Source organism: Rousettus aegyptiacus, unplaced genomic scaffold, assembly GCF_014176215.1.
Source record: "Rousettus aegyptiacus isolate mRouAeg1 unplaced genomic scaffold, mRouAeg1.p scaffold_m13_p_4, whole genome shotgun sequence".
Taxonomy (NCBI): Eukaryota; Metazoa; Chordata; class Mammalia; order Chiroptera; family Pteropodidae; genus Rousettus; species Rousettus aegyptiacus.
The window spans coordinates 54716045-54732091 of NW_023416307.1; the positions used below are offsets into that span (position 1 = coordinate 54716045).

The 16047-nt window shown below is 34.2% G+C and overlaps 1 protein-coding gene and 1 pseudogene across 6 annotated transcripts in view; one reads left to right on the forward strand and one right to left on the reverse strand.

The window, feature by feature from the left end:
* The window catches only part of STXBP5L (syntaxin binding protein 5 like), a 243509-nt gene that overhangs the window by 210726 nt on the left and 16736 nt on the right, over positions 1-16047 (reverse strand). For all 6 annotated transcript variants that reach the window (XM_036218792.1, XM_036218791.1, XM_036218789.1 and 3 more), the window contains exon 3: positions 920-1017. In XM_036218792.1, the coding sequence (XP_036074685.1) occupies positions 920-1017 (98 nt within the window). The remainder of the gene's footprint in view (positions 1-919; positions 1018-16047) is intronic.
* Positions 1133-1251, forward strand: LOC118601799 (annotated as a pseudogene).

Consider the following 16047-nt stretch of genomic DNA (forward strand, 5'->3'; position numbering starts at 1 on the left):
TGAACTACTGATACATACAACAATTTGAATGAATCTTCAGAGAATTATGCTGAGTGAGAAAAAAATAGCCAATCCCAAAAGGTTATATACTATATGATTTTCTTTTATAAATTATTGAAATTAAGAACAAATTAGTGACTTTAAGGAGTCAGGTGAGGGTGTGGGAGAATTAGAAGGATAGGATATGACTATAAAAGGTCACCATGAGGAATCTTTGTGATGACAGAAATGTTCTGTACCTTAAGTATCAACGTCAATATTAATAACTTGGCTGTGACATTATAGTTTTATAAGATGTTACTATTAGAAATTCGGTAAAGGGTACATGGGATTTCTCTGTATTGTTTCCTACAATTACAATTAAATTTATAACTATCTCAACATAAAAAGTTTAATTTAAAAAAAATAGAATGACATTAAAGCAAAATTTGGGAGGAAATTTACAGCATTATAGGTATATTTTAGAAAAGACAGTTCTCAAATTAATAACCTCGTTTCCGTCTTAAGAAACAAGAAAAAGAAGATTAAATTAAACCCAAAGTTAAGCAAAATAAAAAAATTAAAAAGACCAAAGTGAAATCAATGAAATAGAATATTGGAAAACAATACAAAAAAGCAATGAAACCAAAAGTTGGTTCTTCTAAAATTCAATACAATTAATAAGCTTCTATCCAGATTAATCAGGAAAAAATGAGGAGATAAAAATTACCAATATCAGGAACTAAAGAAGGGGCATCAATACTTATATCAGAGACATTAAATATGTGCCAAGAAATTTGACAATGTTCATTTTCAGTCGTTACTTGCTTCTAAAGAAACAACAAACTTTATCTGGTCATAAATATTTCACTTACCTGAGTTATTAAGGAAATGTAATGGGGTTTATTAGAGTAAATAATGAACCAAAAATTAAGGATACATTCGTATAGCACCTGTTCTTGTCCCAATAGCCAAGATTTTCTGAACTGGATCAAAAGCTAATGCTGTGGGCTGATAAGGAAAACCATGCCGAACTGTCTGAAAGAGAGAAAATGTAAAAACAGTCATCAAGGAAATGAAAATTATAATCACAAGATACCACTATCCAACCACTAAAATGAAAATATTTTAATTAAAAAAAAAAACTACTAGTGTCTACGGCCATGCCACCTCGAACAAGCCCAATCCCATCTGATCTTGGAAGCTAAGCAGGGTCGGGCCTGGTTAGTACTTGGATGGGAGACCACCTAAGAAGAACAGGGGCTGTAGACATAAAAAATAAAAAATAAGGGATTGTAAGCTAACAAGGTCCTTGCAATCTGTGAGGTCAACCAAGGGTTGCCTCACCTAAAAGAAAAAAAAAAAAAACTACCAGCAAAGGTTGTTGGTAAGAGTAAAATAACACAATCACTTTGGAAAAATGTCTGGCAGTTTCTTATAAAACTAAACATATACCTGGCCTATGACCTAGAAATGCCACTCGTATGTACGTAACCAAGAAAATGAAAAACATATGCCCAACACAATAGTTTGTATAAGTATGGCTCTAACAACTTTAAACATAACAACCTAGAGACAGCCCAGGCTTCCAACAAGAAAATCAAAAACCAAAACTGGTACACTCATACAATGAAATATGCTCAACAATTAAAAGATAAAAACTACTGAGAGGAGCAAAAACATGGAAGATTCTCAAAACATTATGCTAATAAAAGAAGCAAAACACAAGAGTACATGTAGTATGATTAGATTTATATTACATTCTGAACAAGCAAAATTAAACTATGATGAAAAAGATCAGGTTAACTTGAGCAGAACTGACTGGGAAGGGGTTTGAAGGAACTTTATTGAGTGAAGGTAATAGTCTATATATTTTGACAGAAGTTTGGATTACACAAGTGTCTACGTTAGTCAAAATTCATCAAATGGTACAATGAAATTTGTGATTTCTCTGTATATAAATTGTACCTCAAAAATCTTTCAAAAATTATAAACAAATATTCAATTCTAGTTAATGATACACATTAACTGGAATTTTAAGAGGTGAAGTATACTGATATGTGCAATTTATTTTAAAATACAGCCTAAGAGGTAATACAGATAGATGGTTGGATAGATGTATAATAAAGTAAATATAGGAAAATGACAAGTGTCAAATTTAGGTGGTAAGTATGTGAGGGTGTGTATGTATACACAGTATAATTGAGTGTTCACATTATAATTCTTTCAAATCCTCTGTACATTTGAAAGTTTTCATAATAACACAATGGAAAGAAAAAGAAAAACATAAAGAGCTCATAATATCATAAAGTAAATAAGACTAATATGTGAAATATTAGAAAGGAATTAATTTCAATGTAAAATGTGCTATAGCTTTTTAAAGAAATAAAGGACCACATAAGTCAGAAAAAAAGTGATTCTATATCTCGTTCAGCCAGGTATTTAGTGCTCCAAGAACTATTTTTAATGGAAACATTTTTATAATAAAATATATTTATAAATATTCAAAGATGAAAAGAAAGATAAACTGCAGCATGTAGTTCATCTAAAACTCGTATTCCCCAGTGAGAACAGTGTAAGAAATTCATTGCATAACCTCATTTTCTTTTAAAACCTATAAGAACATATACATGTCATATTATATAATGTATAATCAGATATATAACTTGTTTTTTTCACTCAACAGTATATCATGAAAATATTTCTACAAAAACTGTGTAAATATACTTCAATCTATTTAAAGGTTACTGAGCTTATTATAATATGAATATGCCATGATGTCCTTAACCAATCGACTAATGTTCTATGATCTCCAAAGAATTCTCAACTAAATTAGTTAAAAAACAAAACAAAACAAAACAGCAAAATCCATTTTCTATTTATGATTCTTCACTGGGGTGTTTCTCTCTTGATTCTGAACTATCTTCCTTATTTAGACTTGTAAACACAACATTGTCAAGATTGTCAAGAGGAAGATAGTCTTAATTTTCCTGCAGAACAATGTAGATAACAAACTCAGAATATAGTTCCTCACCAAAAAAATAAATAAATAAAAGAGCTAGGAGTGAAGAAAAAATATGGTTTAGATGATAGAGGCTTTGTTCATCCCTCCTGCAACCAAATCAATGCTATGACAGAAACACAGAGCAAACAGCAAGGAAAGTCACCTGGGATCTAGATGAAAAAGCCCTGCAACAGGTAGAGAAATAAGAAATCACCCTACAATGGTAGAAGGTAGGACAGGGAGAGGATGTGAGGCTGCCTGGCCCCAAAACTGAGTGAGACAGAGGTTGCAACAGCCAGCAGCTTCAGACACCACTTAAAAGAGACCTGTCTGCTCACTTTTGTGGTGACAGACCTGCTTACTCTGAGCACCAGCACCGGGTAGGCTGCTGGGATAGGGGGTAGGGAAGTCAGGGACTTACAGGAGCACACTGAGTTGTTGGAGCGAGGGCCAGAGGCAAGGATCTCTCCTGCACAGAAGCGCTAGTGGTATGCATTGTTCCTCTGTTGACCCTTCCCTTCTCCCAGTGTGTAGATGCAGTGCAGTAATAGCTGAAATGTCATCAAACTGGATAACAGAGGTCTCTTCACCCAGAGGTTTCCATGAAATTCCACCTCCCCCAACTCATGACCCCACCCAAGCCACATCCTGGTGGATCCTTGGTGAGTCATGTCTTCCTTGCTGAACAGAGCCAAGACTCGCAGTAGAGGCAGCTGGCCTTGGTTTCTGGTGTGGTTTCGTGAGGCAACTATAAGCATAGCATCTGTAGATTGCTTGCTGAATCTTAACAAGTGGCCCTGGAGAGTCACAGGCTGGGGCTAAACTAGGCCTGGAGCTGAACTCCTCTCAGGACACCTACCACACAAAGCCACGCTAATAAGACCAGGAGACTTAGGAGCTTTGCTTACTACATAGAAACAGACACAGAAAGGCAGCCAAAATTGGAAGACAAAGAAGCAGAAAACATGTGAGAGAATACAACAGATTCAGGAATAATGGAGTCAAGCAATCTAGCAGATGCAGAGTTCAAAACACTGGTTATAAAGATGCTCAATGAACATAGGGGAAGTACAGATGAATTCAGTGAGAACTTTAACAAAGAGATAAACAACAATGACAACAACAACAACAAAAAACCCAGAAAAGTAGAAATGGAAATTATAAAAGGGATCCAGTCAGAAATGAAGAACACATTATCCAAGATGAAGAGTATATTAGATGGAATAAACAGAGTGGATAAAGAAGAGGATTGAACCACAAATATAGAAGATGGGGAAGCCAAGGACACTTAATCAGAATGGCAAGACAAAAGAAGCCGACACTAATAATTTAAGGAGCCTATAGGACACTATTAAATGTAAAAATATCTGTGTCATAAGGATACCTGAAAGAAAACAAGACATTGAAGAGCTATTTGAAGAAATAATGGAAAACTTCCCTCACCTGGTGAAGGAAATAGACATACAACCCCAGGAAACTCAGAGAGTCCCAGGAAAGAAGAACCCAAAGAGGTCCACACCAAGACACAACATATTTAAAATGCCAAAGGTTAAGGACAAAGAGGGAATCTTAAAAGCAGCCAGAGAAAAGCAGTTAGTTACCTACAAGGGAGCTCCCATAAAACTGACAGCTGATTTCTTGAAAGAAACTATGCAGGACAGAAGGGTTTAGCACAAAATATTCAACATGATGAAACCCCAAGATCTACAACCAAGAATACTTTATCCAGCAAAGTTATCATACAGAGTCAAAGGACAGATAAAGAGCTTCCAGACCAAAATAAGCTAAAGGAATTCATCAACACCAAGCCAGTATTACAGAAAACGTTGGAGAGACTTCTTTAAGAAGAAAAAAACCAGTATCAAAAGCAGGAATAAAGAATGATAATAACTACATTCCTATGAACAAGTACCTCAAATGGAAAAGAATTAAGTGCTCTAACCAAAAATAGAGTAGCTGAATGAATAAGAAAACAAGACCCCTACATAGGCTGCTTACAAGAGACTTACTTCAGATTAAAAGATATACACAGACTAAAAGAAACAGGATGGAAAAAGATACTGCCTTGATGGACCTGGAGAGTATTGCACTGAATGAAATGAGTCAGATAGAGGAAGACAACTATAGCATGATTTCACATACGTGTGGACTCTAAAGAACAAAATAAACAACAACAATCAAAGTAGTAGTAAACTCATAGACACAGAGACTCTTTTGAGGGCAACTAGATGGGAGGGGGTTTGGGATGGAAAAATAAAAAGCAAAGGAATTAAGAGGTATAAAAGGATAGTTGCAGAATAGACATGGAGATGTAGAGTGTAGCATGGGGTTGATGGTTAATAATGTTGTAATAAATATGTAAAGGGTACTAGGTTTAGTGGGGTGATCGCTTTGCAAGTTTGTAGATCTCTGATCACTAGGCTGTACAATTGTAGCTGGTATATTATTGTATGCCAACTATACTTGAAAAAAACTCATTGAATTGTACAGTGTAAACATGAGCAACTAATTGTCTATTATATTTCAATAAAGCGGGGGAAAAAAAGAGGTGGCAATACTTCCCAATTCATTCTGTGAGGCCGGTGTTAACCTTATACTAGAAACAGATAAAAACATCCAGGAGAAAACTAAAGATAGCTAATTTTTATTAATATAAGTACAAGAATCCTCTATAAAATACCAGCAAACTGATTCCAGCACCATATAAAGAGGATATACGCCATGACTTGGTGTGATTTATCCAAGGAATGCAAGGTGGGTTTAACACTAAAAAAATACTTAATGTAACATGCCATAACAATAAAACATAGAATAAAAGTCACATAACTATTTTAGCAGATACAGAAAAATTACTTCAGGAAATCCAACATCCATTAATGTTAAAAAGCACTCAACAAATGAAATCGTAGAGAACTGCCTCAATCTGATAAACAACATGTAAAAAAATCTATAGCTGATATCATACCAATTAGTGAAAGAAAGAATGATTTTCCTCTAAGATCAGGAATGAGTTAAGTCTGTTCTTGCCACTGCCCTTGTTCTATGCAGAGCAATTAATGAAGAAAAATAATAGACATCGGATTAGAAAGGATAACACAGCTGTACTTTACAGATTGCTGCTACCTCTCACAAATGTAATCTTTAGTCTCTAAGGAGTCTGTAATTCTGATTAGTTGTTTTACTTAATGTGCTTAATATTTAAATTTACATAGTTAATTTACATGTGAATGTTCTTCATAAAGCCAGAATAAGACCATTGGTACTTCTCTTTTTCTCTCATATGAATGGAAAGAAAATAAAATTTAAAAGTATGCCTCTGTTGGATTTAGACAGAGTTTGACTACCTAACCTCATTTAAGTTAACACAAAGACAATTCAATATCAAATTATATACTGACATTCATTAAATCAATAAATTAAAAGATAAAAATCTAATGTTTATATCCAAAGGTTCTGGAAAGGCATTTATATAAAATTCAGAAGTCAATCCAGGTAAACATCTTATGCAAAATAGGATTAGAGGAAAACTACTTAAAGATGATAAGCATTAACAATAACAAAATAACGACACAAGATACTAAACAGAAAAAAGCTATAGTCATTCTCATTAAAATCAGGAAGAAATCATACATGTTCATTCCCATTATTATTTAGTGTTGTTTCATAGATTCAAGCTAATTTAGTAAGATAAGAAGTAGAAATAATATATATAAATACAAAAAAGAAACAAAATACTAAAACTTTTTAGAAATAAGAATGTGATATTATCTAGATACAAAGGAAATAAGCAAAAATCTAACTTCTCTCTACTAGCAATTTTATCAATAAAATTGGAGAGAAATTCCCATTTATATTTTTAGTCGTTAAGTTGAAATCTGTCAAATTTGTTAAAAGCACTGAATAATGTATTCATTAGCACCAAATAACGTATTTCCTAATATATAAAATAGTTAGGTAGATAAAATATTTTTCACTAAACTGGAAATCTAATTAATAGCAAAATTATATTCATATAGCTCAATATTTAATACTACAGAAGTTACAACACAACTGTTAGAATTCTATTAGAAATACACAGCTGATGTAATTAGTTTGCATCGTAGCTATGAGAACAAAATCCCACCAGAATTTAGTATTCGAAAAGCAATTATTTGTTTATATGCCTCAAAAACTTTTTTATTATTGTTCTGTGATTCAAGATGTTTAAAGTATCTCTTTTTGCCATATCTGCAAAAACCTAATAGTAGAAAAATTATTTATTATGATAAATAATTAAGGTCCTAATTACTAATGTTTTTTCAGAATAAAATATTCACCAATTCCTCTCTCAAATTCTATGTCAAAGCCTCATTCCTACATAAAATATTTGCTAAAATTCTAAGCCAACACCACAATTTAGCACTTATTTTAAATTACTGAAGAATAATTATGCCCTTTGGTCTCCCCAAATAAATTTTAAGCTCCTTTGTGAACAGGGACATGCCTTTAATTTGTCTCCTTCACTCAGCTCAGCATTATGATTAAATAGGTTTTTTAAAGTTCATCAATATAATTTGTGTATATAAGCAATATTTCCTTCTAAATCTATTCTCTTATATTTTTAAGAAAGATGAATAATTATAACCAAATATTTTGTATGTATGGAAATAAAATCTTTAGAATAATTTTATGTCAACATATCATTATCTCTGTATTTGGATCTGTTGTCTGAACTTTCCGTAGTAATGAAAGCACATTTGAGATTTTTTTAAAAAGCTTAATAGCTATCATTATCACCCTTTTCCCTCTGAGCACCTTTGTGATGACTATAACCATATGTAACTGAATTATATAATTCTAAAGTGTTAGAACAGAAAAAGTATCCACATTTCAACATTTTAAATATATATATAGTTATTTAATTGAGGATTTGTTATAGATATTAATGTATCAGTAAATCTAATGTAAAAGTAGATTGTTCTTTACTATTTAATTGTGTTTCTTCCTACTGTGTTATGTTACAAACCACTTGAGATCAGAGATTCTATTGTTTCAAGCTTAAAGGCCTTTTGGGATTTAAAAATCTACTGATATCACAACAGTTTAAGATGTATCATGAGTAACTATGATTCTATAGTTCACACTGTTATTCTTACAAAAAAATCTAAGATTCATAATTGAGATAATGCATGTAAATAGGCTTTATAGATTGAGAATACTATGTAAATCTAAGTTTACAGTACTTAACAAAAATATATCCCTTCACAATATGAGGGAATCAAGTTCAAATTAGATGCATTTACCTTTTCTAATACTATCTCATTATCTCTCATACTATCACATTCTCTCATCACATCATGTAACACATACCTTCAAAAAAAACATCACAGTACGATATTATTGATGTTATCTTGCTATTGAAAAGTATAGAGCTGTACATACAAATATGTACTGACAGATGTAATACAAATACTAGCACACTAATAACATGAAGTAATCATAAATATTCCCTAAAAGGTATCCAATCCATCACCTTTATTATTCAATAAAGGAGCAAGAGTAGCCATCTCTGATCCTTGAGTAACAGGTATGGAAAAAAAGGCATTATAGACCAGCAAAATGCTTTTTAACCATCTATGTCTCAGGACCATTCTGAAATAAGCTGCCATGTTAGATTAAGAAGAAACTAATCCATTCAAACCTTAGGGCTTTATAACTCAAGGTGCTTGTAAAAATCTAAATTATTAATTTATTAATTTTCCTGGAATATAAAAACAGTTCATTTTGCACAAATATAGCGCAGAAGAAAACAAGAACATGGGTGACGACAAAAGTATGGTGGTTCAGGGCACCGTAAAAATGGAGTTCAGAGTACAATAAAAAAAAAGAACTAAAAAACTTATGATATGGAATGAAAGAATAAGTCTATGCTCAGAGGGGAAAGGATAGGCCACCAGAGATTACTAAAGGAGAAAATTATAGCCTAGTGACCCTGTACTCTCTGCTAGGGTCACTTCTACTTCAAGTTCCTGGTGTTAACAGCCCTCAATCGTAGCCAGCACAGTCCATATGTAACAACTGAGAAGCAGGTAGATACCTCAGAAGGCAAAATGTGAGCTATTTACTCTGACTCTAAGAGTTTTACTCATAAAGCAAAAGTTCAGAAAAATGTAAATATTTTTGGCCCCATATATGCCCTCATATTTCCATTATTTTAGTCTGTTGGCCAAAATTCAATTCATAGAAGGACAACAAATTTTCTATACCACAATGAGAAAAACTCAAAAACAAACACTGGGAAAGACAATACCTGAGAGAGACATTTTATAAAATAATACATTGACTAAATACCTTTTCATAATTGGACTATCATAATGACTAGTAGTGCTTTTACTCCTAAAGGAAGGGGGGAGATGTGAATATAACATAGTAAGGGAAAAGTTAAGAAAGAGAAGACTGGAAGCTGAAGACCAACCTTATCTACCAAAATATATGCTATGAATGGAGGTGTTTTTCATGCTGAAAAACATTAATCCCAAAGATATTACTTAAAAATTTATAATTTCTAATCCTTTGGGAAGTAGCAGCAAAAAGGTATAAAAAAAAGAAACCTCAAGAAAGCCTTTGGTATACAGATTTTTCATTTCTTGGTTAAATTTATTCCTAAGTATTTGATCATTAGTGTTGCTATTATAAATGGAATTGTTTTTTAAATGTCTTTTTCAGATGGTTAACTGTTAATGTATAGAAATGCAATTGATTTTTATGTGTTTATTTTTATATCCTGCAACTTTCCTGAATTTTTTAGTTTTAACAGTTTTTAGTAGAGTCTTCAGGGTGTTCTTTATATAAGATCATGTCAGCTGCAAACAGAGACAATTTTATTTCTTTAAATCCAACTTGGATGCCTTTTATTTCTTTTTCTTGCCTAACTGCTCTGGTTAGAACTTCTAGTACTATGATGAATAGGAGTGGTTAGATTGGACACCCTTGTCTCATTCTAATCTTAGAGGAATAGCTTTCAGCTTTCGTCATTGACTGTTATGTTAGCTGTGGATTTATCACATTTGGCTTTTGTCATTTTGGTGCATTCCTTCCATACTTAATTTGTTCAGAGTTTTTATAATTTAAGGATATTAAATTTTGTCAAATGCTTTTTCTACATCTATTTAAGAAATCATATAATTTTTATCTTTCATTTTGTTAATATGGTGTGTCACATTTGTTGCTTTGTGTATGTTGACCATCTTTATATCCCAGGGATAAATCCAACTTGATCAAGGTGTACAATATTTTTAATATACTATTGAATTTAGTTTGCTACTACTTTGTTGATGATTTTTACATCTAAATTCATCAGGGATATTGGCTTAGAATTTTTTTAAAATACTGATGAAAGAAATTAAAGAAGATACAAATAAAAAGATATTCTGTGTTCGTGGATTGGAAGACTTAGTATTGTTAAAAACGTTCATTCTGCACAAAGCAATTTACAGATTCAAGGCAATTCCCCATCAAAATCCCAATGGCATTTTTCACAGAAATAGAAAAACAATTCTAAAATTCACATGAAACCACAAAATAGCCAAAAGCAATCGTGAGCAAGAAGAACAAAGCTGGAGGCATCACACTTTCTAACTTCAAACTATGTTACAAAGCTGTAGAAATCAACACAATATTGTAGTGGTATGAAAACAAACATAGGCCAATGGAATAGAAGAGAGAGCCCAGAACTAAATCCATGCATAGACAACTAATTTTGACAAATGTGCTAAATAAGGTGCTCAACATCACTAATCAGGGAAATGAAATTCAAAACCACAATAAGGTATTACTTCAATAGGTTGACTAACATCAAAAAGTTAAAACATAACAAATGTTGGCATGTATATGGAGAAAAGGGTGCCCTTGAGCACCATTGGTGAGAATATAAATTGGTATAGCCATTATGGGAAACAGTATGAAGTTTTCCTCGCAAAATTAAGAATAGAACTACCAAATGATCCAGCAATCCCACTTCTGGGTATACAGACAAAAGAAATTTAATCACTACATCAAGGAGTTATATGCACTCCAATGCTCATTGCAATATTATTTACAGTAGCCAAGATATGGAAACAACCTATGTGTCTGCCAATAGATGATTGGATAAAGAAAATATAGTGTACACACACGCAATGGAACCTCAAGACCATCCAACATGTGATCTAAGCCCAAGCTAGCCTGCTAGAGGATAAGCAGTCGCAGGGAAGAAAACCAAGGTATCATACCAGTAGAAACCACCTGACATGGGAGTGAGGTCTGTTAGATCATCCAGCCACCAGCCAAACCATCAGCTGATCCTAGACATGATAGAACTGAGCCTGTTTTTGCTCTTTATTCACTTGTCTTTCCTTAGGCAAGATAAAGCAGATGAGTCAATAATAATCAGACCTCTGCTTCTAAATAAATTATTCTCAGGAGTTTAACAAGCTAATGAAAAATAATGCTTCATTTTTCATAAGAGCTCTAGGACTAGAAACAAAATAGGTCACATCTGTATTAGATGAAATGGAACAGAATTATAATCATGATACTAAATAGGCTCCGATCATATACTAAAATTGCTATAGTAACCATCATGCTAGTTCAATTGATACTTTTAGACTAGACTTGATGACTTTGCCTGACTCTAGAAGAAGCACTTCTGGCAGACATTGAAAAGCAAAGTCAAATCATGATTCAAGAGTCACCAACATTATCCCAACTGTAATACAGAATGCCTCAAACGTGAAAATAAAATGTTCTGGAAACAAGGGTGTATATCAAAAAGAAGTGATGTGCACTATTATTTCCATCTTAAGCCATTGCCCTCCATTTTAAAAAGTCTGAAGTTAAGAGCAGTTATTAATTTTTCTGAGTGTGATAACAGCACTACGATTGTTTCCTTTAAATCCTTACATGTTAGAGATATATACATACATATTTGAATGTGAAATAATATCTAGGACTTATTTTAAATTACTCTAGGAAACACAAATTATTTCTACATTCTACAAAATAACTGGTTTATATCCTTTAAAAAGATCAAGATGATAGAAGCCAAAGTAAGACTGAGTAATTGTTCCATTTTAAAGGACACTAAATATACACGATAGCTAAATATAACATGTGATCTTGGATTAGATCCTGATTCAGAAAAAAAAATTTTTTGCTAAAAGGATATTAGTGAGACAGCTTGCAAAATTTGGATAAAGTCTATAAATTAGATAATAATCTGATAACAATTGTACATGTCCTGATATTGACAATTGTACCATGGTTTTTTTTTTTTAAGTCCTTATTTCAAAGAAATAAAAGCTTTAGGGAAAAGGGGGTATTATGTCTGTAACTTACTCTCACAGTTCAGAAAATGAGAAAAAATAGTGACTCAAGTGTGGTAAAATAATATTCGTAGAACTTTGGTGAGACTTATGGAATCCTTCATCCTATTTCTGTAACCTTTCTGTTAATCTAAAGTTATTTCAAAATGAAAGTTAATAAAATACTCCAATAAAAATGTGTATTTGAGGAAATGGGGAAGGAGTAGATAGATACATACAGTTTTTTAAATTCCTCCCTATTTTTTAATGTTAAAAAATTCCCATATAAAGACAAGTGGAGTAGGTAAATGCTGTGCTTGTCTCCTTTCATGACCACAACAAAATTACAACTAAACTACAAAACAACCATCATTGAGAATCACCTAAAATCTAGCTGAACAGAAGTCCTACAACTAAGGACATACAGAAGAAGCAACTTCGAGACTGTTAGGAGGGACAGAGATATGAAACGAGAGGGCCCAATACCCACCAGTGATGAATAAAAATCAAGAGGTATATCATAGCTGCAGATATCCACACAAAGAGTGAGGCATCCCAGCCCCGCACCAGTTTCCCCAACCCAGGGTTGCAGTGCCTAGAAAAGAAATCTTCACAACTTCTGGCTATGAAAACCAGCAGACTGTGGCCAAGTGAGACAGAAGGCAGCTAAAGTTGCAGGCACTCCTCTTAAAGAGCCTGCAGATGGCCTTACTCATAGCTAGAATCACTGGCTCTGAGCTGCAGTTCTGGGACAGCAGCTTGAAAGGTGCCCTATGGGATGTATGGGGAGGAACTAAATTGTCTGACCTCAGGGTGAGGGCCAGAGAGGCAATCTTCTCTCAGACAAAAATGCTGACAGACTTCATTGTTTCTTTGTTGAGTCCTCCCCATCCCGGCATGCAAACACAGGAGGCCACCACATCTAAGTTTCCATCAACCTGGATAACACCAGTCATCCCACCTTGGTGATTCCCTGAGACCCCACCACCCAACTTGGGGACCTAGGCAAGCCACTTCCAGTGGCTTTTCCACATAAATGGTCTGTCTTGGCTCATGCTACAGACTTTGCTAAAATCTCTCAAAGATTTCCAAAATCCAAACAAGCAGTATCTGCCCTTGGCATGCTCCATACCTCCTGCTGAGCAGCCCAAAGCCCAGGACTAGTGGCAACCAGCCTCGGTTTGTAGCTTGATCTCTCAAGGCACCTCCAAGCCCAGTGCAGGTGATGGCCATCTGCAGATCACTCATTGGCTCATGCCTAGTGGCCCCAGGCAGGGCATAGGCTATAGCTGAACTTGGCATGTGATGTGCCCCTCCCAGGAGACCCTGAGGCCAGCACGTCTGATGGCCAGTTTCTAACCCAGCCAGAGTACCACCTGGGGCTGCATCTGAAGATGACACTCCCAAAGAGCAGACTGAGCAAGCACCAAAGCGCTGCTAAAGTGAATTTTGCTACATAGGGTTAGTCCCTAAATGAAAGCTTCTCTCCTGAAGTTACCAGCCAAGCCTTACAACCAACCAGCCAGAGGATCAATCTCTCCCATCGACATGCAAACAGCAACCAAGGCTCAACTACAATAGGAGGGCACACACAACCCATACAAGAGACACACTGGGAACACCCAGCTCAAGCAACAAGGGAGACTGCACAAATGGGCCACAGAAAATGCATACTACATAAGGTCATTCTACTAAGACTGGGAAACATAGCAGCCCTACCTAACGCATAGAAACAAGCACAAGGAGGCAGCCAAAATTGGGAGACAAAGAAACATGTTACAAATGAAAGAACAGGACAAATCTCCAGAAAAAGTACTAAACAAAATGGAGACAAGCAATCTACCAGACACAGAGTTCAAAACACTAGTTATAAGGATGCTCAATGATCTCAGTGAGAACTTTAACAGAGAGATAGAAACATAAAAATGGAGATAGAAAACATAAAAAGAACCAGTCAGAAATGAAGACTGTAATAACTAAAATAAAGAAAACATTAGAGAGAATCAACAGATTAGATGAAATAGAAAATTGAATTGGCAATTTAGAAGAAAAGGTAGCACAAAACACCCAATCAGAATAACAACAACAAAACAAAAATTAGGATAGTTTAAGGGGTCTCTGGGACAACATCCAGCATAACAACTTTTGCATCACAGGGTAACAGAAGGAGAAGAAGGAGAGCAAAGAACTGAAACCTATTCGAAGAAATAATAACTGAAAACTTCCCTAATCTGCCATGAAAATAGACATACAAGCCCAGGAAGCACAGAGAGCCCCAAACAAGATGAACCCAAAGAGGTCCACACCAAGACACATCATAATTAATATGTCAAAGTTTAAAGACAAAGAAAGCAGCAAAAAAAAAGCAATTAGGTACCTACATGGGAGCTTTCATAAAACTGTCAGCCTATTTCTCAACAGAAACTGCAGGCCAGAAAGGATCAACAGAAAATATTCAAGATGGTAAAAAGCAAGGACCTACAACCAACATTACTCTACCCAACAAAGCTACCATGTAGAATCAAAGGACAAACAAAAAGCTTCCTGGACAAGAAAAAGCTAAAGGAGTTCATCACCATCAAACCAGTAAGAAATGTTAAAGGGATTTCTTAAAGAAAAAGAAAAAAATTAAAAATGTGAACAATAAAATGGCAATAACTACATATCCATCAACAATTATGTTAAATGGAAATGAATTAAATGCTCCAATCAGAAGACATTGGATGGCTGAACGGATAAGAAAATAAGACCCTTATATATACTGCCTGCAAATGACTCACTTCAAATAGAAAGACACGCACAGACTGAAAGTAAAGGGATGGACAAAGATATTTCACAGAAATATAAATGAAAAAGAAAAATCTGGGGTAGCAATACTCATATCAGACAAAATAGACTTTAAAACAAAAACTATGACGAGACAAAAAAAGGACTCAACAATTACACCTCTAGGTATTTATGTGAAGAAACCTAAAACACTACTTTGAAGGGGCATGTGCATCCAACTGGATGTATCAGAGGTTAAATAGGCTTTCTCTATCTCTCAATTTATTATCTCAAGGATCCTCTGCAATAGACTATTCTACCAGTCATATTAGCACTGTCCTTTAGAAGAATCAGAAATTAAAATTAAAATATCTTTAACAATTGAAAAAAACTTTTAAAACCTCACTAAAAATAATTATCTAATGCTATACAAGGTAGAAAATATTCACTGTCTTATTAGTATTGATTTTCATAAGGAAAACGTCAAATGTGTATATTTTCAAATAAGTAGAGATAAGAAAAATATTGTACAGAGGAGTGTTCCATAGCAGGAGTGTTTCCCGCCCCAGTATGCACTTTTCACATCATGTCATCAATGTCTTGGAATTTACTATAGGAGGTTTGCTTTTAGAAATTGTTTTAACTCAATGTCAGCACAGAAGCTAAAATTGAAGGTGGCACTGGTCAGCTTAGGGTAGTGATTGTGGGTTTAGCAAGACCACTAACAACTAAAAATCACCCAAATTACTTTGCAAATTACCATATTATGCATCATAGTGCTTCCTCATCATATAGTGCTCCATATTGTAACCAAGACATCATTCATCCAAAAGAGAAACCCGCTCATATTCCCTCATCACTTCTTTAGCATCCCCTTTATCATAGAAACAATGAGTCATTCTTCCAAAAAAAACAAAAGTAAAAATTTACATCAAGAGTTTAAAAACACCTATATTTCCCCTAAAAACAACTTTCGGT